General features: G+C 44.0%; 2 protein-coding genes across 9 annotated transcripts in view; both read left to right on the forward strand.

Annotated features, from left to right (window-relative positions):
* The window catches only part of PIP5K1A (phosphatidylinositol-4-phosphate 5-kinase type 1 alpha), a 39,021-nt gene extending 36,024 nt beyond the window's left edge, over positions 1-2,997 (forward strand). For all 5 annotated transcript variants that reach the window (XM_059673792.1, XM_059673795.1, XM_059673796.1 and 2 more), the window contains 2 exons: positions 1,031-1,079; positions 1,352-2,997. In XM_059673792.1, the coding sequence (XP_059529775.1) occupies positions 1,031-1,079; positions 1,352-1,354 (52 nt within the window). In that variant the 3' untranslated portion in view covers positions 1,355-2,997. The remainder of the gene's footprint in view (positions 1-1,030; positions 1,080-1,351) is intronic.
* A 9,070-nt stretch (positions 2,998-12,067) lies between these two features.
* Positions 12,068-22,733, forward strand: PSMD4 (proteasome 26S subunit ubiquitin receptor, non-ATPase 4). Of its 4 annotated transcripts, XM_059673813.1 has the most exons (11): positions 12,133-12,206; positions 12,557-12,799; positions 16,009-16,149; positions 17,793-17,907; positions 18,216-18,302; positions 18,542-18,610; positions 18,782-18,997; positions 19,363-19,480; positions 19,629-19,760; positions 19,845-19,912; positions 20,479-22,733. In XM_059673813.1, the coding sequence occupies exons 3-11, from the start codon at positions 16,028-16,030 to the stop codon at positions 20,647-20,649; spliced, it is 1,098 nt and encodes a 365-aa protein (XP_059529796.1). In that variant the 5' UTR covers positions 12,133-12,206; positions 12,557-12,799; positions 16,009-16,027; the 3' UTR covers positions 20,650-22,733. The 4 variants fall into 4 exon arrangements, with proteins under 4 accessions (XP_059529794.1, XP_059529795.1, XP_059529797.1 ...); XM_059673811.1 differs by lacking the exon at positions 12,557-12,799 and having other exon boundaries at positions 12,068-12,206; XM_059673812.1 differs by lacking the exon at positions 12,557-12,799 and having other exon boundaries at positions 12,068-12,206; positions 19,363-19,471.
* The last annotated feature ends 5,013 nt before the right edge of the window (positions 22,734-27,746 follow it).

Genomic DNA, 27,746 nt, shown 5'->3' on the forward strand with positions numbered 1-27,746 from the left:
TCCGTTTCCAAGCTTATGTAGTTGTTTGCAGAATTCAGTTTGTTAGCACATGGTCCTCTTCATAGGACAGCTCACAGCATGGCAACTGGTTTTCCCAAGAGCAAACAAGAAAGAGAGCATGTACCCAAAGGGAAGCTATAGTCTTTTTGTAACCTAACCTCTGAATCGGCATCCTATCACCTGTGCTAGATTCTGTTCACTAGGAGAAAATCACTAAATCCAGCCCACACTCAAGAGAAGAGAATTACACAATGGCATGAATATCAGGCAGTAGTGATATTTGGGTGCCTACCATACCTGGGGATTGAAGACAGAAGAAGAGGGTATTAGGAAATAGTTTATAGTTTCCAGAAACTAAATAGTTAATTAAAACAATGTTTCTGCCGAAACCGGTTTGGCTCAGTGGATAGAGCGTCGGCCTGCGGACTGAAAGGTCCCAGGTTCGATTCCGGTCAAGGGCATGTACCTGGGTTGCAGGCATATCCCCAGTAGGAGATGTGCAGGAAGCAGCTGATCGATGTTTCTCTCTCATCGATGTTTCTAACTCTCTATCTCTCTCCCTTCCTCTCTGTAAAAAATCAATAAAATATATTTTAAAAAAATAAAAATAAAAATAAAAAATAAAACAATGTTTCTAAATCTAGTAGCTTCTTGCCGAGACCGATTTGGCTCAGTGGATGGAGCTTCGGCCTGCGGACTGAGGGGTCCCAGGTTCGATTCCGGTCGGGGGCATGTACCTGGGTTGCGGGCACATCCCCAGTGGGGGATGTGCAGGAGGCGGCTGATCGATGTTTCTCTCTCATCGATGTTTCTGACTCTCTATCTCTCTCCCTTCCTCTCTGTAGGAAATCAATAAAATATATTTTTTAAAAAAAATAAATAAATAAATCTAGTAGCTTCTTAGCCTCTTCTTTCTGAATGCTGAATTGATTCTGAAGTGAAATACAGAGAATAAACTTGAGAGGACAGTTTTTTTTTCCCCTTTATCTTCTAATTCTTTCTCTACCTCTGTTTTTCCCCCTCCTGTTAGTTCAACCCTCTTGGAAAAGCTTGAAATTGAAGAGTCAGAGTTCACCCACGTAAGTGTCTGTGATGTGGGGGAGGTGAAGGGTATAAAGAGGATGTACTGATAGAGTGTGGAGCAAGGTGCTAATTGGCAAAGTTAGAAGGACTGGGTGCCCCTAAATCTTGCATTTTAAAAATTTTGGTTTTGGCACCCTGTACTTGGACATGGAGGTTGAAATAGAAGAAAACTTATTAACTCGGCCAGGCAGGTTGAAATTAGCTTGAGTTCCTTTCCTTCCTCATTTCATACTCCTCATTCTTAACTTGACACCCTTTCTCTTTTCAGTGAGCAGAAAACCTCAGAAGACCTGGAACCAGATTCTGTCTCTATGATCTCAAGATGTCAGCCATTGCCCCAGTAATGCTGAGTTTTCTTCTTGGTCATCAAAAAAGGAGTATAATGGAGGCTAGGGTAGCTCTCCAACTCCTTTCTGAAGAACTTCTTCTCCTTCCCCTTCCTCATGAGTGGGCACATTGCCTTGGACAATTGAGGAACCAGCTTCCTCTCCACTCCCGAGTTGGGTGGCACGAGTTTTTAGCTGGCCAACTTGGGCTTCTACAATTGAATTGTTTTCAAACACCCATTCTTCCTGCTGCAAGTAGGGCTGCTGGACTTGGTGGTTTCTTCCCTCTCATCTACCTTTCACCAGGAGCTGGACTCTCAATTTCCTCAGGACAGACTGGCTGGCACATTATCCCTACCATAGCTCTTTCTCTATGGAAGGGGAGGCCCCTGTAAGCTTTGTAAAAGTTTTGGGGGCGTGAAGATGTTTAACCACCTTCCAACCTTCTTTATTTCCTTAAAAAGGAAAAGAAAAAAATAATGCACAGCACACAATTTTAAGCCAGACAGTTCAGATCAAAACTCCAGAAGTGTTGGAGAGATGCCTATTCATAGGGTTCCTTCTGGAGAGCCTTGGTGTTTGAGAAATGGAAGAGGTGATCGCTCTGCCTGGAGCAGCTCCTCTTTAACTCCTCCTCTCTTGATGAATTTCTTAAGGCTAAAGGAATGGAGAGAGTGGGACCTGGGGTAATCTTTACCCCTTTTGTTAAAACGTGGGACAGTCATGGGCTAGGCGATCAGGGCTCTTCTTAGGCATGATCCTACTCACTGCCGGGCCATAATGATTATTACTGTTTTGTAATTTGAAATGTATTCTGATTGTTTTTTCTAAATATGAAGACATAAAATGAATTTTAGATCCTTCTCCAAAGGAGATTTCTTCCTTATTCTTCCCACCTTTTCTAACAGTGTTATGCTGTTTGTGGGGCTGAGGTGGAGAGAGGGTCACCTGTGTCTGTTTAACAGGCAGCCCATATCTATGAAGCTAGAGAATATCTCCTAAACTCATGGGAGCCAGCAGATTCTTGCCTCGGTGAGGCCACTGCTGTGCCGCATGGCCTGCCCCTCTCTTCATGCAGATAAGTTGGGAATGGGGGCTGTATAATCCCTCTCCTCCCCATCTCAGAGTTGCAGTTCTCCATCTGGTCCTCCTCCTGTGAGGAGAAGGGGCCTGGCATCTCAGGCAGATTGTTGAATTCCCAGACTATCCTCTTCATCCCACCCCACGTTGATGGTAGGTTAGCCCACACCCCGAGTAACTGTCTATATTAGACACCCTCAGCCAGACTCTGGCTGCCTGTCTTTGCTGCCATGTTCTTTTTTACAAGAAGGAAAGAAAGAATTCTTGCTAGTTTTTTTTCATAATTTACTATTTATGATGTATTTAAGTGTTTTATTCAGGACAAAGTTCTGAAGGGGGTGGGAGGGAGTATTCAAGGGAGGCTGGGTCTTAGGGAAGGGAATGGGGAATGAACATTTTTATGAAGTGTCACTATTTGCCTCTACTTTGTATTGTTCAGAAATGGCAAATGCAATATAAGTGATAACTATCTGGTTTTAATGTATTAAACTTTCATCAGTTATTTAGATTTCTTGTTTCTTCTTGGTTCTTTTTCATATACCATCTGCTCAAAACTTGAGCCTCCCACGCAAGCTCAAGTTCTGTTCATGTTGCCTTGAACAAATGCTGCATCCTTTCCAGCCTCAGTCTAACTCAGGCTGAGAGAAATGGCTTCATTGCCTTCCAGCCACCCCCTTCATTTTTTTTTTTTTAATATATTTTTATTGATTTCGGAGAGGAAGGGAGAAGGAAAGAAACATCAATGATGAGAGAATCATTGATCGGCTGCCTCCTGCACACCCCCCACTGGGGATTGAGCCCACAGCCTAGGCATGTGCCCTTGACCAGAATCGAACCCGGGACTCTTCAGTCCGTAGGCCAATGCTCTATCCACTGAGCCAGACCAGCTAGGGCCCCCTTCATCTTAACTTAAACTTGACAAGGAAAAGCTGTGAATGAATATGAAGGGAATTACTGTAGGTCTGTCGCCTTGTTGCAACCCACTTTAACTGAGGGAATTGGGAATCCAAAGCTCAAAATCTTCCTCAGGTTTCGGAGCAAAGCAGAGGGACACTGGGGAAAGCCAGCTTGAGATTGGTTCATCCTAGGATTCCCTCACTTTCCCTGGACATGGCCCTACAGCAGCAATTTTCAACCTTTTACATCTCCTGAAACATATAAGTTAATTACTAAAATTCTGTGGCATATCAAAAATATATTCTACTTTTTTGCTGATCTGACAAAAATTAGGTTGATCAATTTACACACACAAATTATTTACCCTTTTTGCTCCAAAGTGACTTTTTAAAAAATCAAGTGCTTATACTTAGTTGTATATAAGCAGGGTTTCTGGTACCAAGAACTGATGAATCAAACACAGCCTTATTATGTGACATGACCAATATGATGCAACTCTATAACATGACCTATATATATAGTTCAAGACAGGGCGTTCACATTGGATGACTATTGTGTTGGCTGTTGTCATTTTTTTATTTGACAGTCTAAGGGAAAAAAGGTCAGTGCCCTGACTAGTCAGGTATTGCATGTTTTAAAAAATTCTTTGTTTGTTGTTAATCTTCAAAGGATATTTTTCCATTTATTTTTTTTAGAGTGGAAGGGAAGTGGGGTAGAGAGAGAAACATCGATGTGAGAGAGAGACATCAATTGGTGCCTCCCATATGGGCCCCCATTGGGGCTTGGGAACCTGCAACCTAGGTACATGCCCTTGACTGGAAATCAACCCATGACCCTTTGGTGGTGCTCTAACCACTGCACAACACCCGCCAGGGCATGTTTTAAAAATTCTTGCAGCACATCAGTTGAAAAAAATCACTGCCTGAGGTTGTCAGTCTTAGAAAAACATGAAGACTCCCTCACCTCTGTTTTCCTAGTGTGCTTAAGCTCGTTTTAAAATATGTTTTTATTGATTTCAGAGAGAAAGGCAGAGGGAGAGAAAGAAACATCAATGATGAGAGAGAATCATTGATTGGCTGCCTCCTGCACGTCCCACACTGGGGATCACCTATAACCCGGTAATTCAACCGTGACCTGGTTCATAGGTTGACACTCAACCACTGAGCCATGTTGGCTCTTTTACTTTAATGGGAACTAGACAAAAAGAGGGAGTGTTCATTCCAGGGCATCTGGTGGCGTAGTTTTAGAGAAAATCAAGTTAACTAAATATTGCTCCTTTTCATACCACAATCTATGTTATCGTTCTACAAATATTTATGCAGCTATTGAGCAATGCATGGGCAGTTGGAAATCAAAAGAAGTAATTGACCTTCAAGAGTTGACAGCGTCCAGGAGGAGCGCACACATGCATACGCAAAAACATGTTAGATAAGATCTAGTTAAGGGTTTCAGTCCTCTGAATGATACAGAGCATAAAGGTGAGAGAAAGTTACAGGTTACTGTGGGCTAGAAGTGTTGGGGAAGTTTCACTGGAACACAAGGGCCTGGAGGTATGAGAATGGTCTGTTTTAGAGAACAAGGTAGAGCCCATGGTGCCTGCAACCCCAGCATATGCCCTGATAGGAATTACATCATGACCTCTGGGTTCATAGGTCAAGGCTCAACCATTGAGCCACACCGGCCAGGCTTATCTATGTTTAGGATGCCAAAAGAGTTCAGATTACTGTCAGACAAATCGGGACCGCAGACTCATTGACCTGCTGTGCCTGCGAGGCTGGGCAGTGGGATTCTTGGAGTCTAAGCCCCAGACTGAGCCTTCCTTTAAGCTGGATAAGGAGAAAACTTTCCCTAATAGGAATTGAATCCGAACATGTTTTAGGCACAAATGGTCTTTCTGCTACTCTTGCCATTCCCTCATCAATTTCATGCAACTAACTGGTGAGTGCAGAAGGAACCCTCTTATGGTCAGCGTGTGCCTCTAGTGGTGAGCAGCAGCTACTAATTATATAGCTGTCCATTGCAATCTATTCAGATTCAAGCAGGGCCTACTAATTAAAACGTCTACAACTAAAAGGGAAATCATAGTTTAATGTTTTACTCTTAAACATGTCAATCTCAGCTATTCTGAAAATTATTCATCGGAGTAGTCTCATTCAGAGAGGAAATGAGAGGGAGAGATAGAAACATTAATGATGAGAGGGAATCATTGATTGACTGCCTCCTGAATGCCCCCCTACTGGGGATCGAGCCCACAACCTGGGCATGTGTCCTTGATCAGAATCAAACTTGGGACCCTTCAGTCTGCAGGCTGATGCTCTATCCAGTGAGCCAAACCGGCTAGGACTCCTTCATTTTTTTAAATAAAAGATTTGCCAGTTAAAATAGATTCCAAATTAAACTGTTTATTCTTTAGTTTTTCAAGTGCACAAGAAGCAGGTCAATATCTCCTGTAATATTTTTATTTATTTTTTAAATACTTTTTTTAAAAATATATATTTTATTGATTTTTTACAGAGAGGAAGGGAGAGAGATAGAGAGTTAGAAACATCGATGAGAGAGAAACATTGACCAGCCGCCTCCTGCACCCCCCCCACTGGGGATGTGCCTGAAACCCAGGTACATGCCCCCGACCAGAATCGAACCTGGGACCCTTCAGTCCGCAGGCTGACGCTCTGTCCACTGAGCCAAACCGGTTTCGGCTTAAATACATTTTTATTGATTTCAGAGAGGAAGGGAGAGGGAGAGAGAGAGAAACAAACGTCAATGATGAGAGAATCATTGATGGGCTGCCTCCTACACGCTCCACACTGGGGGTCAATCGAACCCACAACCCAGGCATATGCCCTTGACCAAAATCTAACCTGGGACTCTTCAGTCCATAGCCAACGCTTTGTCCATTGAGCCAAACCGCTAAGGCTGTAAGATTATTTTTATTATGGAAGTTTCCAAATCAAAAGTAGAGTAGTATGGCCCTAGCCGGTTTGGCTCAGTGGATAGAGCGTCGGCCTGTGGACTCAAGGGTCCCGGGTTCGATTCCGGTCAAGGGCATGTGCCTTGGTTGCGGGCGCATCCCCAGTGGGGGGTGTGCAGGAGACAGCTGATCGATGTTTCTGACTCTCTATCCCTCTCCCTTCCTCTCTGTGAAAAATCAATAAAATATATTAAAAAACAAAAAAAGTAGAGTAGTATGATGAACTACCATGTACCCATCACCCAACTTCCATCAATATCTGTATAAGACCAATCTGTCACATCTATATTTTCTACCTACCCCTCCCCAACTTTCTCTCTGCAACTCCAAAGAATTAAGTTAAAAATAAATCCAAGGCATCCTATCTTCATCCATAAATATTTCAACATATAACTCAAGAGATAAGGACTTTTTAAAAAATATATATTTTTCGCCCTGACCGGTTTGGCTCAGTGGATGGAGTGTCGGCCTGCGGACTCAGGGGTCCCGGGTTCGATACCGGTCAAGAGCATGTACCTTGGTTGCGCGCACATGCCCAGTGGGGAGTGTGCAGGAGGCAGCTGATCGATGTTTCTCTCTCATTGATGTTTCTGACTCTATCCCACTCCCTTCCTCTGTGTAAAAAATCAATAAAATATATTAAAAAATATATATAGGTACATATACACAATGGAATACTATGCTGCGGTAAAAAAAAAAAGGAACTCTTGCCTTTTGCAACAGCATGGATGGAACTGGAGAGCATTATGCTAAGTGAAATAAGCCAGTCAGAGAAAGATAAATACCACATGATCTCACTCATTTGTGGATTATAGAGAACAACATAGACTGATGAAAAGGGACAGATCCAAAGACTGAGAAACAGTGATCAGGCTATCAATCCCCAGAAGGAAAGTAGGGGAGGGCGGGGGTAAGGGGAAGAGATCAACCGAAGGACTTGTATACATGTATATAAGCCAAACCAATGGACATGGACAACAGGGGGATGGGAGCATGAGTGTGGGGGGGGGGGCGGGGGTTAGGGGGGATGAGGACACATTTGTAATACCTTTAATAATAATAAAAAAATAAAAATAATAAATATATATTTTTATTGATTTCAGAGAGGGAGAGGGAGAGATAGAAATGTCCATGATGAAAGAGAATCATTGATCAGCTGCCTCCTGCAGGCCCCCTATTGGGGATGGAGCCTGCAACCCAGGCATGTGCCCTTGACCAGAATCAAATCTGGGACCTTCAGTCTGCAGGCTGATGCTCTATCCACTGAGCCAAACCAGCCAGGATCAGATAAGGACTTTTTAAAAACATAACTATAACATTCTTACACCTTAAAATATGAATAATTCCTTAATAAAAATATCCAGTCAGTGGTCAATGTTAGCCAGTGGTCTTACAAATGAATTTTTTATAAATACAATCATGTGCCACATAACATTTTCAGTTAATGACAGACTGCATAGCCCTGACTGGTTTGGCTCAGTGGATAGAGCGTTGGCCTGCAGACTGAAAGGTCCCAGGTTCGATTCCAGTCAAGGGCATGTACCTTCGTTGTGGGGAGTGTGCAAGGAGGCAGCTGATCGATGTTTCTGACTCTCTATCCCTCTCCCTCCCTCTCTGTAAAAAATCAATAAAATATATTTTTTAAAAAAAATGACAGACTGCATAAATAAAGGTGGCCCCATGGGATGGATTATAATGGAGCTAACAATTCCTATTGCCTAGTGACATGATAGCCATCATAATGTCACTTACATTACTCACATGTTTGTGGTGATGCTGGTATAAACAAACCTGCACTGTCAGTTGGGTAAAAGTATATCACATATAATTATGTACATTCCATAATATTTGGTAGTGATAAACAGCTGTTACTGGCTTATGTACTTAGTATACTATACTTTGTATTGTTATTTTAGAGTGTGCTCTACTTATTCAAAAAAGTTTGAGATAGCCCTGGCTTGTGTTCCTAAGTGGTTAGAGCATCAGCCCAAGCACTGAAGGGTTGCAGTTGTGTTCCCCAGCCCCGGTAGGCTATGTGAGGGAGGCAATCAATCAATCAATCAATCTCTCACACATTGCTCTTTCTTTCCCCACTCCCCAACTCCCTTCACTCTCTTTAAAAAAAAATTAATGGGAAAAATATCCTTGGGTGAGGATTAACAACAAAAAGTTTGCTATAAAACAATATTCTGTGTTATGCTAGCAGCAGCCTCATACACCTCCTGTTTACTGAGTCTTTTTTTTTAATATTTAAATAGTCTGATTTTTTTACAGAGAGGAAGGGAAAGAGATAGAAAGTTAGAAACATCAATGAGAGAGAAACATCCATCAGCTGCCTCCTGCATACCCCTTACTGGGGATGTGCCCGCAACCAAGGTACATGCCCTTGACTGGAATCGAACCTGGGACCCTTGAGTCCGTAGGCTGACGCTCTATACACTGAGTCAAACTGGTCAGGGCGTACTGAGTCTTTTGATTGCACCATTTTTTCTTATGCTTGATTTAATCTCATGTTGTTTTGTACAGAAACATGCTTAGAACCAATTCTGGTGTCTTACTTAATAATCTGTTTCCATCAGCGGTTCTCAACCGGTGGGTCACGACCCCTTTGGTGGTCAAACGACCCTTTCACAGGGGTCGCCTAAGACCATCCTGCATATCAGATATTTACATTATGATTCATAACAATAGCAGCATTACAGTTATGAAGTAGCCACGAAAATAATTTTATGGTTGGGGGTCACAACATGAGGAAATGTATTTAAAGGGCCAGAAGGTTGAGAACCCACTGCCTTACATCCTCCATCAAACCCACTGGGAAATTCTATCAGTTTTGTATCTCACAATATACTCAAAATCCAACTATATGTCACCATTTTCACATCTTGTTACCACCCTGGAATAAGCCACCATCATATCATCAGATTATTGTAGTCTCCTAACTGATCTATCTCCTCCTGTAATCTTTTCTCAATGCAGCAGCCAGAGCTGTCCTGTCAAAACATTAAGTCAGAGTCTATCAATCCTCTGCTGAAAACTTCCCAACAGATCCTTATCTCAGAGTCCTTGATTCATGAGGCTGTCCACGAGCTAGCCTCTGAACTCCCTATGTTTTCTGGCTTTATTTATTCTCTTTCTGCCTCTCCCTCTACTCCAGCCTCTACTGGTCTCCTTGCACTTAAAGTACATCCTGACTCAGGGCATTTGCACTTGGTGCTTTCCCCCAGGTGCTCTTCCGGTTTCTAATGTAAGGCTCCCTGATATCCTATTTATATGCTTAGAACCACCCGTTTATTTTTCTTTGCAGTGCTTACCATTATTTGACTATATTTACTTATTGGTTTATTGTCTGTCTGTCCCCAAAAGAATGTAAGCTCCATAAGGGCAGGACTTTCTTTGTTTTGCTCCCTTCCAAGTACCCAGAATAGTGCTTGGCCCACAGGTAAATGAATTCATTGCTGTTGGTTTTTTTTGTTATTGGTTCTTTTCATTATAGAGCTTTTGTTTTACTGAAATATGATCCTATCAGATTTCAGTGTTTATGTGTATTATTGCAACTTGCACATCGCTATTTGAAAAGCTTCTGACATAGTTCTAACAGAATGTTTTTTCTATTTGAAGAGAGTATTACAAAAGTAGGCTTACAGTTGTGTGGAAAATAATACAATAATCCTATATAACAAAAGGTTAATATGCAAATAGGCTGAATGGCGGAATGACTGTTCTCTATGATGTGCACTGACCACCAGGGGGCAGATGCTCAATGCAGGAGCTGACCCCTGTGGTCAGTGTGCTCCCACAGGGGGAGCACCGCTCATCCAGAAGCCCTGAGACAGGCTCACCTCTCCCACCTCCGTGGCAGTCCGACATCCCTCGGACTGTGAGAGGGCGCAGGCCAGGCTGAGGGACACCCTCCCCCCCAAATGTATGAATTTCATGCACTGGGCCTCTAGTTAATAAATAATTACATAAGAACAAACTGTTTCTAGGACTGACAACTGTAAACCTATTTTTGCCCACCCATGTAGTTCTCTGTTCTTCAGGTTGAATCAAATCAGTCTTATAGGATCTAATTTTCACTATCTCATTTTTAACAGCTATTATATTTTGTATTCTTTGCAATATCTCCATAGACTTTTTAAAGTTTGGTAACAAAAAGCTGTTCGCAGTTTATTAAATGACTGACTTAAGCTGAAATGGTGACACTTCCCTGCACAGATATCATGGATCATGTTTTCCCAGAACCGTGATGACAGTATTCATTCAGGTCCTAGTCCCTTTGTTTCGGTTGAATGTTTGTCTTTATTTACTTCTACATTTAGAATACCAACTTATAGTTATTCCTGATGTTTAACTTATCTTTGGAGTTTCATTATTCTGATTAAACAGTAGCATTTTTGTTGATTAATTTTATGTTTTATGAAATATTCTCTTGATTTTATTTTAGCTATTTATTTTAATTTCTATTTTGTGCAATATTAATATAGCTACATATGCTTTCTTTTATTACTATTGCCTGATATGTTGCGTTTTCCCCTCCCTTTATTTTTACCTTTTCTCACTTAGTTTTGTGTCTCTAGTTACATTGTATATTTTTTCTTTGTTTTTAAAAATATAATTCTTGTCTTGTTTTTAAAAATATTTTAGTTATGTTTGAACTTGACACTATTTTTCTGTGTTGTTGTTTTTTAAAATTTTTCCTCTTTCCTGTCTATAGTTATATTGACTTTTCCCCTCCTCTAGAGATACGGAGATTTTACTCTTATACAATCTGTAATGGTTACCAGTAACTTTTGAACATATCCATTGAAACTTTACCAATATCTAGGTAATATCTACAACACTCCTCTCCTCTGTTTCCAAGTTTGGTGTTCTGTTGCCATGCTTGGTCCCTTCCTTCTTTCCCTCTTCCCTCCAAGATAGACACCTGGGATTTCCAGAAGTGTGTGAGTGGTGGAAAGTAATTCAAAGCATTTTAAATGTTACTCTTTATATATACATATTATTTATCTCAGAGAGGAAAGGAGAGGGAGAGAGAGAATCACTGATCAGCTGCCTCCTGCACGCCCCCCCGCCCCCCCTTACTGGGGATGGAGCCCGCAACTCCGGGCATGTGCCTTTGACTGGAATGGAACCAGGGACCTTTCAGTCCACGGGCCGATGCTCTATCCACTGAGCCAACCAGTTAGGGCTTAAATGTTACTCTTGATTAACAAATCAAAATGGTTTACTGGTGTTTGTCTCCTATTCTTTGGGAGATTCGTTAAAATTACTGATTTGTCAAACTTTTTTCTGGGCTCCTACCATGTGTCAGGCTCTGTACTGGGCTCCGAGATTGCAATGATTGACATGTCTCCTGCCCTAATAAAATGGGAGAGAGAGACATCACAAATAATTGCAATTCAGAGAGAGAAGCGTTTAGTAATTATGAACAAAGTGCTGTGGGAAACAGTGAAAGCTGAAAAAAAGTGATCCCACCACCGTTTGAAAATGACGGGCGCTGGAGCCTGCACATCCACGAGCACTTCCAAAGGTCCCCCACAGCTTCGCTTCGATGCCCCCAGCAGGGAACTCCACCAGAGAACTCCACCAGAGAACTCGAATGGTGGGTAGTAACATTTTTTGTGTTACTTCGGCCACCCCGCCTCCCTCACATCCCTTTGATCTTGGCTGCGCCTACAACTCCCAGAACGCAGCGCGGGGTGGAGGCGGCACCAGGTGGCCGAGCCGAGGTCTGGGATTGGTTATGCGTGCTGGGCCAATTGGAGGAGTCGGTGTTAGGAGGCCCAGGAGGCCCTGTCCGGGAGGGAGGAAGGTGGCAAGATGGTGTTGGAAAGCACTATGGTTTGGTGAGTAACAACTTAGGGGCTTCGTGAGGGGCGGGGCTGGGTCGGGGCGCGCGGAGGCCGGGCGGGCCGGGGGCAGGGCCGGGGGGCTGGTGGGCGAGACGCGCCCGTGGGCCGGGAGGGCAGGAGCTCTCGACTCCCTGAGTCATCCCGGGCCCCGGGAAGGAGGACGGGCCCGGGTACCCTGTGCTGACCCGCACCCCGCGGAGGCCACTGACCGGCCGGTCCCCGCGGCCTCTCCCTGTCCCAGCGTCGCCGTCTCTAGACCAGCCCCCGGTCTGTCTGTGGTCAGAGCCATGCTTCTCAGACTCGTCGTGCTAGTCTTCTGCCCTCCTCTCCCTCCTGCACCGCAGATGGGAGGCAGGGCTGTGTGACCGGTCCCTTCCCGGCCCGGCCACGCGTCTGCACCTGTGACCTCCCCGTGCCTTCTCCGGAGGGGCCGTTTATGGTGCTGTCTGTGTGGCGGGCATTCCCGGACTTGATCTCCCTTCGGCCTCGCAGCACTGAGTTACAGGCGAGGGTACTCAGCCTCAGCGATTTTGAATGACTTGCCCACAGTCACGCAGCTAACTTAGTGGCGCGGGCAGGATTTCAAGGTGAGCCAGCCCCAGACTTGGGCCGAGTAGGTACTGAGTTGGATTAGAAGCCGAGGACACACTTTTGCAAGGTTTCAAGAGTGAGCATAGAGTGACTGTAATACAGAATAGTACGTAAACACACACACATCGTCAGTTGGGGGAGGCAGGGGGTTTTTTGCGGGAAGAGGATAGCATTGCCAGATAAAATATAGGGAGTCCAGTTAATTTTGAATTTCAGATCAATAACACTTTTCACTATTTTTTTAAAAAGTGGATGTAAGTATGTGCCAGATATTGCATGGGACATACTTATACCAAAAAGTTATTTGCTGTGTATCTGAAATTCAGATTGAGCTGGGCGTTGTGTCCTTTTGCTTGCTAAACCTGGCAGCCTCTGGGAGAGAGCATGTGTAAAGGGGACAGGATTTGGAAGCCAAAAACCTGTGCGTGTGTTTTGTTATTTACAAGCTGCGTGTTCTCGAGAATGTAGTAAATCTGCCTGTAAAATGGGGATCATAGACCACAGTTAGGTAAAATGTATGTGATGGTTTTCTGTAAAAAGTATAGCACTGGTGCTTGAGGAGCCCTTAAGAAAGAGGGACCTTGAAGGGACCTAGAGGTAAATGTTGGGAAGAAGAGGGGGGAGGGGCTTAAAGCTGCTGAGAGGTGAATGCCCCAGGCACGCTAGGGACTAGGAAACTGACTAGTGTGGCTTCTGATCAGATGGTTGGTGTGAGTTCCGAAAGGTAGATGGGCCCAGGTAGAAGACCCCAAATGTCGCATTGAGGGTGGTTGGACTCTGTCCTGTACCCTTCAATAGAGGACTGTTGAAAAAGTTCGGAGGATGGTGGAGGCAGAGAAGTATACACAGTGGCATTTCATAATGACCCGGCTTGGTACAGGAGGAAAGATTTGGCTTATTGGTGGCCTATTGGAATAGCTCAGGCACAGAATAATGATGAGAGCCACCCCTTCTCTCCTTTTCTTTTCTTTTCTTTTCTTTTTTTTTTATTTTGTGGGCCCTCATGCTTTGGTTTCTCAGAATTCTCAGGAGGAGTTTATTAAAAATTGTTACTGTTTGACTCTACTCTCAATCTGCTGAGTCAGACCTCCCAGCCAGGGAAGTCCAGGCATGTGTATATATTTTTTTTTTAATGAAGACTTTTATGGAATAGCTGGATAATACTATTTTGATATGAATTTTTTTTTAAAATATATTTTATTGATTTTTTCACAGAGAGGAAGGGAGAGAGATAGAAAGCCAGAAACATCAATCAGCTGCCTCCTGCACATCTCCCACTGGGGATGCGCCCGCAACCCAGGTACATGCCCTTGACCGGAATCGAACCTGGGACCTTTCAGTCCACAGGCCGACGCTCTATCCACTGAGCCAAACTGGCTTCGGCATTGATATGAATTTTTGATGGGGAAAAATTACACACTGTTGAGCAAAAGTCGTCACAAAAAGCACATATATTATCCCATTCGTATAAAGTTCAAAATTGGGAAAACTAAGCAATGTGATTTTTTTGGATGCATAGCTAGATGTTAAGCATCCATGTTGTTAACACCACCACCACCACTGCCATCACCCTCCCAGGGGTTCTGATACACAACAAAGTGTGAGATCTACTGCCATGTTCTTCACTGTCCCTCAAGCGCCCTTTTCTCATTTTGACACCTTTCTTCCAGCTTTCATCCATTTGTGGGTCTTGCCCACAATCCTTATACTTAGTAACTATTCCATCTGGATGATCCTCAAAGCCTTCATTGTTTTTTTTTATTTGGACTCATCACTGTACTTTAAGCTAGAGAGGCAATTACTTCCCTGTTGGGGGAATAACCAGAAACAGTGTACTGGGGGGAAAGGAATAATAATGCATGGTCAGTAGCGTCAGCCCTTGGTGCCCTTTATATAGATTGAGTTTCCAGTATAAGAATGAGTCTGTGTTTCATGCTTACTGTTAGGTATTGCGCTAAGTACTTTCCATGCATTTAATCCTCAGAGCAGTCCTATAGGGTTGGTACAATAAAACCCATTTTATACATGAAATAAGTGGACCTAAGAGAAATTAAGTAACTTCTTCAGGATCATAGAATTAGCAAGTAGCAGAATGGGGATTTGAACCTGTGCCTGAAGAACAATGACTGCCCTTTACTTCTGTTCCACTTACCTTCCAGTAGCTACTTAATGACCTCTCTTCATCATTTTTGGTTTGTATATGTTGCCAGGCAAAGGATACTAAAGAAGAAAATTGCCTTATCCGTATTTTGCTCAGCAGTAGAAATGAGGTGTCTTATCTAGGACACGGCTTTATTCATTAACACAGATGGGATCGTTGATAGTTAGAGTTCTTTTGTTTTTAATTTTATTGATTTCAGAGAGGAAGGAAGAGGGAGAGAGAGATAGAAACATCAATGATGAGAATCACTGATCAGCTGCCTCCTGCACACCCCACACTGGGGATTGAGCCCACAACCCAGGTATATGATCCCACTGGGAATCCAACTGTGATCTGCTGGTTCATAGTTCGATGCTCAAACACTGAGCTACTCCAGTCGGGCAATTGTTAGAGTTTTAAGAATTGATTCTGTTCTGGGGCTTGTGTAACTGCTTCCCTTATCTGCCTTCTTTTGGTCTCTGGGAAGCTGGAGTTTGTAGTCATATGATCTGGATTCTGGTAGATTTTGAAAAGTTGTGGGGATAGGAGAGGTAAGACTCCAAATTCATGAAACCTCATTTTTGCAGTTCAGTCCAGGAGTTATACATTTAATCAGATGACTGCATTGTACTTTCCTGCATTCAGAGCTGCCAAGTGTGTTATTTTATACGTATTTTTAATTTGCCTTCTTCATTTCTTACCATTAAAATGGAATACTCCCATTTTAATGGCAGACTTAGAATATTCATCCTTGACAATATTTAATAACACGTGCAGACGGTTGTGATATATCAGTAGATTGCAACCTTTGACGCTTATCAAAATCGCTGTGGAGTAGAGATTTAAAATTTTTTTCTTCCTTTGGTCATTTTGAGTTGGTAAGTTTGAGTTCGGGCCGGGTCATCTATATATTAAAAGAAAGAGCTGGAGGTGATTTTGAGTTCCACAAAGACGGAGAGCTACTCTTAGACCCCCCCCACAATTCCTCTCACAGGTCCCTGAAACTGGAGAGGATGCCTGGGGTCCTATACAATGTCTTTTCTCTCCTTCATTCCTAATCGGTAGCGTGGACAACAGCGAGTATATGCGGAATGGGGACTTCTTACCTACCCGGCTGCAGGCCCAACAGGACGCTGTCAACATAGTATGTCACTCCAAGACCCGTAGCAACCCTGAGAACAACGTGGGCCTCATCACACTGGCCAAGTACGTGGGACAGAGGAGGAGGGGGTTTCCCACATGTCACCCACTGTGGTGTCCAGGTTGCTACCCTTTTGTAGATTTCGTGAGGCTTTTTTTGCCCATCACCTTCCTAGACTACCTTCTTCACTGTTTAGTATAAATATGAATAGTAACTTGGTTTTATATCAACCTGAATTTAATACAGTTATGAAGCTCAATCTCCTGGGGTAAAATTTCACAGTGTTTTTAAAGTCTGTGAAAAGTGATTTGGGGTCAGAGTCCTGTTACGTCCCAAGTGATTTGCTTTAGGAATTGATAATCCGCAAATGAGTAACCACTCATCCCAGTATGCATCTTGTTCGCGGGAAAATGAGTCTGAAAATGGAGACGGTGAGAGAGAATCATAGTAGCATCCAATAGTTGTGGAGGAGTCTCAGCCCTGCCAGCAAGATAGCATGAGAGAAGTAAGGGGGAAGCACTGGAAGAGAGAGAGCAGGTTTTTACAAAATCAACTACTTATTTCCTGTGCCTCACATCTGAGCACTGGATTCCCCCCCCGCCCCCGCCCCCCCGTTTGATTGAGGTATAATTGATATGTACCATTGTATAAGGTTAAGATATACCACATAATGACTTGATAAATGTATATATAGTTGGTCCTTGAACAATATGGATTCGAACTCCCTGGGTCCACTTGGATATAGATTTAAAAAAAATAAATATACAGTTGGCTCTTCGTATCCCCAGGATTTTTATCCACGGACTCAGCCAGTTGTGGATCAAAACCAGTATTTTTCATCTTGGTTGGAGGTTCCAACTGTATGCACTGTTCTATGCTATTTTTTAAAAATATGTATATTTTATTGATTTCAGAGAGGAAGGGAGAGAGAGAGAGAGAGAGAGAGAGAGAGAGAGAGAGACATCAATGATGAGAGAGAATCATTGATCGGCTGCCTCCTGCACGTCCCCCACTGGGGATCGAGCCCGCATCCTGGGCATGTGCCCGTGACCGGAATCGAACCTGGGACTCTTCAGTCCGCAGGCTGATGCTCTATCCACTGAGCCCAATCGGCTAGGGCAGTGGTCGGCAAACTTTGGCTCGCGAGGCACATGCGGCTCTTTCGCCCCTTGAGTGTGGCTCTTCCACAAAATACCACGTGCGGGCGCGCACGTACAGTGCGATTGAAACTTCGTGGCCCATGCGCAGAAGTCGGTATTTTGTGGAAGACCCACACGCAAGGGGCCAAAGAGCCGCATGTGGCTCGCGAGCCACAGTTTGCCGACCACTGGGCTAGGGCTTCTATGCTATTTTTTATAAGGGACTTGAGCATCTGCAGATATTGGTATCTGTGGGGTGTCCTGGAACTAATCCCCCATGAATACTCAGGGATTAGTTACGTTTTGGGGGAGTCAAAACTTATACATGGATTTTTCACTGTGCCCCTCGTTGAAGGGTTAACTGTATTGTGAATGATTATTATAAGAAGATAACATCCATATCTCATATAATTATAACTTGTTATTCCTTGCATTGACAACTTTTAGATGTTAAAGAAAAGTAGAGATTACAGTTATTGTCAAGTTCTCTAAATTAAAGATGAGTCAAACATAGTTTAGAGACACTTGTTTTGATCTGAAATCATGGAAATGCTTTCCCCATATCCCAGTGACTGTGAAGTACTGACCACACTCACCCCTGACACCGGCCGCATCCTGTCCAAGCTTCATACTGTCCAGCCCAAGGGCAAGATCACCTTCTGCACTGGCATCCGAGTGGCCCATGTGAGTCCTGGATCCCTCTGATGGTTCCTCCTTGCTCTGAGGTTCTGCCGCCAACGTTGTTCATTTCTCCCCTGGAATCTTGAGCCAGAACCAGAGCAAGGGAAGAGAGATGGCCTAGAGAAGGAGTAGGAAGGATATGGTGGGATGAGTGACAAGAATGGGAGAGTGAAGGAAAAGGCTTAGACCTTGTGTGAGCATGATGGTAGACTTGAGCTACGTAGAAACCATAAGAAAACAACAACCGAGTGACAGAGGAAAGAGGCCAGTGATTGCTCAGGCTGACTGAGAACTTCCTCTTCCTTTACAAGTTGGCTTTGAAGCACCGACAGGGCAAGAATCACAAGATGCGCATCATTGCCTTTGTGGGGAGCCCCGTGGAGGACAACGAGAAGGATGTGAGTCCCCGTGGCAGCTGGGGTTTTGGGTGGGAAGTATCTGGAATGGGTCTTTCAGTCTTAGACGAGCCTGGCAGGGCAGTGGGTTCATCACTTTGGGGAAAGGTGGATGTGCAGAATTTAGTGTTTCTCCTGGGGGACCTTGGGGGGTCAGCAGAGTTCTGTGTGCTTTTGTGAGGTGTGTCACTTGCCCTCATGGTGTCGGACGGATTTCCTCATGTATCTCCCCTTCTTCCCAGCTGGTGAAACTGGCAAAACGCCTCAAGAAGGAGAAAGTAAATGTTGACATTATCAATTTTGGGGAAGAGGTGAGTAAGGACTAGTTGGGGGGCATTGACTTGATTTGGTTATAGCCTGAGAAGAGTCCTTACCCAGAGGGGCCTGTGCTGTGGAGAGTAGCTGCAGACGAGGACCGAGATGGCAGAGAATGGCGAGTGAGCCGGGCAGCAAGGAGAGTCTCCGTGTTTTTTCCTCCCCAGGAAGTGAACACGGAAAAGCTGACAGCCTTTGTGAACACGTTGAATGGCAAAGATGGAACTGGATCTCATCTGGTGACAGTGCCTCCTGGGCCCAGCCTCGCTGATGCCCTCATCAGTTCTCCGATTCTGGCTGGTGAAGGCGGTGCCATGCTGGGTCTTGGTGCCAGTGACTTTGAATTTGGAGTGGATCCCAGTGCTGATCCTGAGCTGGCCCTGGTGAGCAAACATTGACCTCAGAGCCCAAGGGTCCTGCTTTGACCGCTACTGACACACCCACCCGCCACACAGCTCCTGTAGGGCTAACAGGCCTACACACCCCGCTCATTTTCCCAGACCCCCCTTTTTGTCCCTCTGCTGCAGAACTGCATCTGATCTCTAAGGGCAACAGTGTCAGACTCTTGTTCGCTCCTCCTGATCAAACCCAGGCTTCTCCCGGGTCCTTTTTTCCTGTATCACCTCTCTGGCTTTTCCTTGTGCGCAAACCAGAAGGTGCCCTTGTGCTCCTTTGCCACCCCTCAGCTGACTTCCCCACGAGTGAGGGAGGGTGGGAGAACATCTGACCCTGCCCTGTCCTCCGCCAGGCCCTTCGCGTTTCTATGGAAGAGCAGCGGCAGCGGCAGGAGGAGGAGGCCCGTCGGGCAGCCGCAGCCTCCGCTGCTGAGGCTGGGATTGCTCCGACTGGGACTGAAGGTGAAAGAGGTGGAATCTGAAGTCCCGGGACTGCGGGGTGCTCCATGGGAGTGGGGGGTCGGGCAGCATGGGAATATGTGGGCGGAGGGAGTACTTTGGGGTGGGTCTGTGTGGCATATGGCACCAGTTCCATCCTGCCACTGTCTTCCTTTCCCAGACTCAGACGACGCCCTACTGAAAATGACCATCGGCCAGCAGGAGTTCAGCCGCACCGGGCTCCCTGACCTAAGCAGCATGACTGAGGAAGAGCAGATCGCTTATGCCATGCAGATGTCCCTGCAGGGCGCAGGTGAGCCAGGCCTGGGCGGTAGTTTTCGGACGGAGAGGTTGGGGTGGGGAAATGGAACTGAACAGACTGGCCTCTTTTCCTCAGAGTTTGGCCAGGCAGAATCATCTGACATTGATGCCAGTTCAGCCATGGACACCTCTGAGCCCGCCAAGGTGAGCTCATCAAGCTTAACACAACCCCCCCACCTCCCCCCCCTTGTTCAGATCCTTGGCTCTCTCGGCCTAGGGCAGTTCCTCCTTTTGGGGTTATAGGTGAGCTCTTTGAGGAGCACATGGAAACAAACACGTGGATAAACATTTCTTGCGTGTAAACCTTGCTAAGGCATGCTAGTGGGCGGGGTTGGAGAAGGGTCCTAGTACTCCGTAATTTTCCTCCCTGCTGGTGGGAGCAGGCTGGACAGTTCCAGGATGTCATCTTCCCAGGACAGTGAAAAGCGGGTCTAGGAAAAAGAAAAAGGAGGAGTGGGTGTGTGATAGCCGGAAACCTAAAAGTGATGGTGTGTTTTTACCCTTCGAGCCCAGGAAGCAAAGCTCTCAGGTTTCTCCTCTGTGGAGATGACACGTGTTTGCATTCATACTATATAGATACTGGGTGTTTTCCTGAATCTTCCTTCCTGCCTTCGGCCAGAGGTGTCCCTCACCCCCAGACTGGAGAGAGGGGCGCAGGCAGCAGTGTGCTCCCCGCCCCCCCACCCCACGCTGACACTGCCCTTTTCCAGGAGGAGGATGATTACGACGTGATGCAGGACCCCGAGTTCCTGCAGAGCGTCTTGGAGAACCTTCCAGGTGTGGACCCCAACAATGAGGCCATTCGAAACGCCATGGGCTCCCTGGCCTCCCAGGCCACCAAGGATGGCAAGAAGGAAAAGAAGGAGGAGGACAAGAAATGAGACTGGAGGGAAGGGTAGCTGAGTTTACCCGGGGGCTGCACAGGGTGGGTGGGATATAGGGCTAGATGTTAACCAATTCAACTAAATAAAGCTTGGCAACTTTTTTTTTTTGTTCTTCAAATAGTAGTTCTCTGAGTGTGAGAGAGAGGAGGATATGGCATGAAGGAGCGCGTTCCCTGTTGAGTTCTCAGTGTCTTCGATGTGGGGTCTCTAAATCCTGACCCACTCCCCTTCCCATCTCCATCCATGACCGTCTCCTCACATTTCTCCTGCCCTGGGACTGTTTTACTTGCATTAAGAGAAGCTTTGCTGAGAGTCGCTGTGTTGGGCTCTAGGGCCACAGAGGTGAACAGAAAACAGTACTGGCCTCTGGGGACTCTGAGTCTAGGGCAGGGCTGGCGCATAAATGAGCGATTAGACACGTCTGCCACGTACCCAAAGCGGCGTGAGCAAGGCTCTTGGAGTCGGCGAGAAGAAAGGGCCAAACTCTTGCAGCCTCTGACGGCTCCTGGAGGTAACATTTGAGCCCTCTAACGGTGAAACGATTTTCATCCTGGAGGAACAGGTGGGGATGTGTCCAGTATGTGCTGATGGGGCGCAGGTGCTTTGGAGGAATTGAGCAGCTCAGGACTGCTTGGGTGAGTGGCAGCAGAGATGGTGAGTGGCAGCAGTCAACACCAAAGGTCAGCGGTCCTCAGGCCTGACTCACAAAGGGCTCTGTGACGCCCTGGAGCACCAAATGTAGAGGAAAGCTTTTTGTGTGGGATGGAATGCAGAATTCACATTACCCACCCCCTTTATTTTATGAAAGAGGTAAATAATATTTGACACATGAAATGCTTACGTATAAAGCATGAAACATAAAAACAAACTGAACATATCTGAAGCCACTCAAATTTAAGAGCTAGAATATTTCCTTGTCACATATCTCGGCCTTTTTTTTTTTAAATCCTCACCCAAGGATATGCTTATTGATTTTAGAGAGGGAAGGAAGAGAGGAACAGATGTGAGAGAGAACATCGACTGGTTGCCTTCCATACACGCTCCGACAGAATTAAATCCGCAACCTTTTGATAGGCCAACGCTACAACCAACTGAGCCACACTGGCCATGGCCCTCTGCCTTTATTTTTTGTTTTATTTTTTTAATATATTTTTTATTGATTTCAGAGAGGAAGGGAGAGGGAGAGAGACATAGAAACATCAATGATGAGAGAGAATCATTGATGGGCTGCCTCCTGCACGCCCCACACTGGGGATTGAGCCTGCAACCCGGGCGTGTGCCTTGACTGGGAATCGAACCATGAGCTCCTGGTTCATAGGTCAATACTCGACCACTGAGCCATGCCAGCTGGGCCCCTATGCCACCTCTCCACATCCTCCTCAAAGATAACTATTAGCCTGAATTTTTATTTTTTCCTTTCAGTTTTCTCATATACACATAGCTTCCTGACCAGAATATGTTCAGCTTTGCTTGTTTTTGAGCTTTATAAAAAATACTTTTATACTGTGAGACTTGGGACTTGGTCTTTTAACAACTGTTTTGTTTCTGGAGTTTCATCAAAGTTGTTGCTTCATTTTTCATGGTTGTATAGCATTCTGTGAATAGACTGCTGTCTTTATTTTCCTATTGATGGACATTTGCATTGCTGCCAGTTATATTTCTGTTATCAACAGTGTTACAGTGGGTTTTTTACATCTGTCCTGATGCACCTGTGCACAGGTTTCTTCAGGGCCCTTCACAGGGTGATGCCAAATGGTTCCTCAGAGTGGTTGTGTGAACTGCCCTCCGGCAGTGTAAGAATTCCTGTTCTCATTGTTTCCAGACCGTGATGTTGGTAGGCTTTAACTTTCTGCCAGTCTAGTGAGGATAGAACTCATTGTGGTCTTACTCTGTATTTCCCTGATTACTAATGAGATTGAGCTTGATCATCTTTTCATATATTTCTAAATAAGTCTTTGTATTTCCATTTTTTGTGAAATGTCTCTTCATATTTTTTGTCCCATTTTCCTTTTGGGTTGTCTATATATTGATGTTCTGAAGGAATGTTTTATTAAATCATTATTGGTTATATATGTTGTAAATATGTTCGTTCTCCCTATCTATGACTTGTCCTTTCACTTTTTAAAAAAATTTAATTGATTTTTTTTTTTTTTTTTTTTTTTTTTAGAGAGAGGAAGCGGGTAAGAGAGGGAGAAAGAAACATTGATGTGAGAGAGAAACATCCATTGGCTGCCTCCTGCATGCACCCTGACTAGGGATCAAACCTAACCGAAACCTGCGTGTGCGCACTGATCAGGAATCGAACCCGCCACCTTTTGGTGTACGGGACGATGCTCCAACCAACTGATCCACATTGGCCAGGGCATCTTTCCACTTTTTAAAAGTTGTCCTTTATTTATTTATTTAATTAATTTTTTTATTAATCCTCACCAGAGGATATTTTTTCCATTGCTTTTCAGAAAGAGAGTGGGAGGGATATAGGTAGAGGGGGAGAGAGAGAGATTGATTAGTTGCCTCCTGCACACGCTCCCATGGGGGCCAGGGATCGAACCTGCAACCCGGGTATGTGTTCTTGACTGGGAATCGAACCTGGGACCCTTTGGTATGTGGGCTGGTGCTCTGACCATTGAACACACCGGCCAGGGCTGTTCCACTTATGTATGCATTCATTGGTTGCTTCTTATATGTGCCCTGACCAGGGAACAAACCCACCACCTTAGTGTGTCAGGGTGACACTCTAGCCAACTGAGATACCCAGCCAGGGCATCCTAGTGTTCTTATCACTTAGGAAAAGGGTTTTAGGAGTTCTGTGCCAGGAACCAGGGGCAGAGACCAATATTTATTGTTTCTATTATCTCTCACTTTGACATAGAAATTTCTTATTCCATCCAAAATCAATTTTTGTGTACATTGAGATATGGATCTAATTTCAATTTTTAAACATGGAAAACCATTTGTTATAGCACTGTTTATTGAGAAATCCCATCTTTCCCCAGTGATCTGAGCTATTCTGCCTGGGCCAAGATTCCGTGAATTTCTTTTCCAATATTCCAAAGTCAGACCTTAAAGCCTGAATATAAACACGGTTCCACAAAATGAAGCTAGAAAACTTATTTTGTGCTTACATTATGTGGATGAGTTCCATTTTGACACTAATTAGTGTCTAAATTTAGGGGGAGACTAATCAAATATTACTTGAAAGAAGCAGCCCTTCTAGGGCTTAGAAATCTTTTTCAGCTGTTGGTTATAAAGGGAATGGTCACTTCAGCTTTCCTGGGCCTGGGTGTGGTTCCCCAAGCAAAATCATGTTCTGGCAGAGCCTGCCCATCAAGTAATGACAGGACCTGTGTCCCAGTCCTCTGGTCCTCTGCATGCCAACTGGGTGACTTCAGTGTTCACGAGGATGACTCAGCCACTGCCATGGCCTCTTCCAATTTACAGATCATCATCACAGTTTAACCCTGGATCCTGTCCATCTTAAGAAATGCTCCCTACTGAAGTCAAATACTTAGCTCTCCCTGTACTTTGCAACAGTCCTGTGAAGAAATGTGTGTATAGTCATGTACCATATAATGAAGTTTTTGTCAATGACAGACCACATATGCCATAGCAGTCCCATAAGGTTGTAAAGGAGCTGGAAAACTCCAAATGCCTAGTGACATCATAGCCCAGTGATGGCGAACCTATGACACGCATGTCAGAGGTGACACGCGAACTCATTTGTTGTTGTTGATTTTTCTTTGTTAAATGGCATTTAAATATATAAAATAAATATCAAAAATATAAGTCTTTGTTTGACTATGGTTGCAAATATCAAAAGATTTCTATATGTGACACGGCACCAGAGTTAAGTTAGGGTTTTTCAAAATGCTGACCCGCTGAGCTCAAAAGGTTCACCATCACTGTCATAGCCTCTGATGTAGTGACTGTCATGCAGTGCAACGACTTACATGTTTGTGGTGATGCTGGTGTAAACAACCGTACTGCGCTGCCAGTCGTATTAAAATATATCACATAATTAAAAAATATATATATATCACATAATTAAGTAAAGTACATAGTACTTGATAATCATAATAAACAACTATTACTGGCTTAGGTATTTAAATGTTCTTCCAAAATAAATTTAATAAGTACACTACACTGTACTTTTGTTATTTTTATCTATTTTAATATATTTTATTGTTTTTTTACAGAGAGGAGGGGAGAGGGATAGAGAGTTAGAAACATTGATGAGAGAGAAACACCGATCAGCTGCCTCCTGCACACTCCATACTGGGTATGTGCCTGCAACCAAGGTACATGCCCTTGACCAGAATCAAACCTGGGACCCTTGAGTCCACAGGCCGATGCTCTATCCGCTGAGCCAAACCGGTTAGGACTACTTTTGTTATTTTAGAATGAATTCTTTATATTTACAAAAAAAGTTTGCGCCCTAGTTGGTTTGGCTCAGTGGATAGAGCATTGGCCTGTGGACTTAAGGGTCCCGGGTTTGATTCTGATCAGGTGCACATACCCAGGTTGCGGGCTTGATCCCCAGTGGGATTGAGCAGCCGATCAATGATTGTCATCATTGATTTTTCTATCTCCCTCTCCCTTCCTCTCTGAAATCAATAAAAATATATTTTAAAAAAACTTTCAATGTTAAATTTTTTTCTGTAAAACTGCCATATTACACCATCAGCAGCCTCCTACATCTCATGGTTACCATGTCTCTTGACTGCATCATTTTCTCTTGTGCATAATTTAATTTTGTATTGTTTTGTACAGTAAAATGCCATACAGGCTTGTAGCCGAGGAGCAATAGCCAATGCCATGTAGTCTAGGTGTGCAGGAAGCTATACCATCTAGGCGTGTTTAAGTGCACTCTCATGTTCGCATGACGACAGAGTTGCCCAACAATGCATTTATCAGAACATATCCCCGTCGTTAAGCAGCACGTAACTGCTCTTTGGGCAGTTCCACTTTAGGAATTTAAATAATCAGAGAAGTGGCCAAGACTTATGTACAGGGTGTTGGAAAAATTGGAAACAACCTAATATAAACAATTATGTTACATTAATATGGAAAAGTATATTCAATAAATTTATTTTGGAAGAACATTTAATGACATCAGATATATGATTATAATTTTAGCAAATGCTTATATAATATAAATGTGCCAGGGACTGTTATAAATTCTTTACATATTTTAAATAATTTAGTTTTCACAACAACCCTGTAGCTTTATTAGTCTTATACATTATAAGGAGATATAGTTTATAAGGAAACTGAAACCCAGAGACTCTAGGTAACTTACTGTGTGATGATGGTTCTGAAGGTGTGGTCCATGAACCCCCTACGGGTCCCAAGACCCTTTCAGGAGGGTTGTAAGGTCAAAACCATTTTTATTTTTATTTATTTACTTATTTATTTTTTAAAGAGAATTTTATTTATTTATTTTTATTGATTTTTTTACAGAGAGGAAAGGAGAGAGATAGTTAGAAACATCGATGAGAGAGAAACATCGATTAGCTGCCTCCTGCAACCCAGGTACATGCCCTTGACCGGGATCGAACCTGGGACCCTTCAGTCCGCAGGCCGACGCTCTATCCACTGAGCCAAACCGGTTTCGGCCAAAACCATTTTTATAATAATACTAGGATGTTACTTGCCTCTTGCACTATGTTAGCACTTGCACTGACACCAAAGCCATGGGGGTAGAACTGTTGGTGGTTTTGCACAAATCCAAGGCAATGATACCAAATGGTATTGGTAGTCATTGTATTCTTGACCCCCACATGTTCATGGATTAGAAAAATAAATCGTGCTTCATCAAATTAAAAATTTCTGTTAATCAAAAGTGGGTAGAGCCCTGACCAGTGGGGCTCAGTGGTTGGGTGCCATCCTGTGCACTGAAAGGTTGACTTTTTAAGTGCATCAGGTGCTGTTTCCTTTTTTAAAAATATATGTTTTTATTGATTTCTGAGAGGAAGGGAAAGGGAGAGATAGAAACATTAATGGTAGGAGAGAATCATTGATTGGCTGCCTCCTGCACGCCCCCTACTGGGGATCGAGCCCGCAATCGAGGCATGTGCCCTTGACTGGAATCAACAGTCTGCAGGCCGGCACTACTATCCACTGAGCATAACTGGCTAGGGCAAAGATTGACGTTTTAATTCCCCATCAGGGCACATGCCTCGATTGCGGGCTCGATCCCCAGTCGGGGGCGTGCAGGAGGCAGCCAATCTGTTTTACTCTCACATCGATGTTCCTTTCTCCCTTTCTCTCTCTCAAAAAAAATCAGTAAGCCTTGGCTGGTGTGGCTCAGTGGACAGAGTGTCAGCGTGCAGACTGAAGGGTTCTGGGTTCGATTCCAGTCAAGGGCACATGCCCGGGTTGCGAGCTCTATCTCCATTGGGGGGGAAGGGAAGTGCAGGAGGCAGCTGATCAATAAAAGTATATTTTAAAAAATCAGTAAAAACGTGGGTAGATAGTGAAAGTCTATCTCCCTCTCATTTCCATCTTGTTCCCCTCCTTAAAAGGCCATCACCTTGACAGTTTCTCACTTATCCTTCTCAAAATATTATTTGCATTAAGAAGCATAGTTATTCTTTTATAATAAGTGGTAGTGTACCATACATACTACTTTCATCTAGCCTACTTTAAATTTAATTTTTTAAATGGTTTACAAAGTAATTTATATTGTTTTAAGATTCAAAGATTTTCCACATTCTTGCTTCTACAGCTTCAATCCCTTTAGCTAATTCTTCCTGTATTTACTTCTTTGTTGCTAAATAATAAGCTTATATGGCTATTTGCTAATTTTTCAATTTTAGCCACTATATAAAGTTTTTACAATATAAGATTAGGACGTAGCTCTCTAAATACTCCACATGGAACACTCATCCTTCTTCCAAGAGTAGACTCTACTTTTTGGATAAATTAGTGTTTATTTTATTTATAATTATGACTATGTAATTTTGTTTGCAATGGAACTGAATGAGTATTATGATTAAATTTGCCTCCAAGGCACATTTTCCTCCGCTGGAATTTATCATTGCCCTGATTTTGTTTTGTTTTGATTCCCTCTGTCTGAAGTATAAACCTCCTCT

Source organism: Myotis daubentonii, chromosome 18, assembly GCF_963259705.1.
Source record: "Myotis daubentonii chromosome 18, mMyoDau2.1, whole genome shotgun sequence".
Taxonomy (NCBI): Eukaryota; Metazoa; Chordata; class Mammalia; order Chiroptera; family Vespertilionidae; genus Myotis; species Myotis daubentonii.

Coding starts and splice junctions, on each gene's coding strand:
- PSMD4 (XM_059673811.1), top strand. CDS start 12,181: ATGGTGTTGGAAAGCACTATGGTTTG. Junction 17,908..18,215: donor CTGGCATCCGAGTGGCCCAT/GTGAGTCCTGGA, acceptor TTCCTTTACAAG/TTGGCTTTGAAGCACCGACA. Junction 18,998..19,362: donor CTGATCCTGAGCTGGCCCTG/GTGAGCAAACAT, acceptor GTCCTCCGCCAG/GCCCTTCGCGTTTCTATGGA.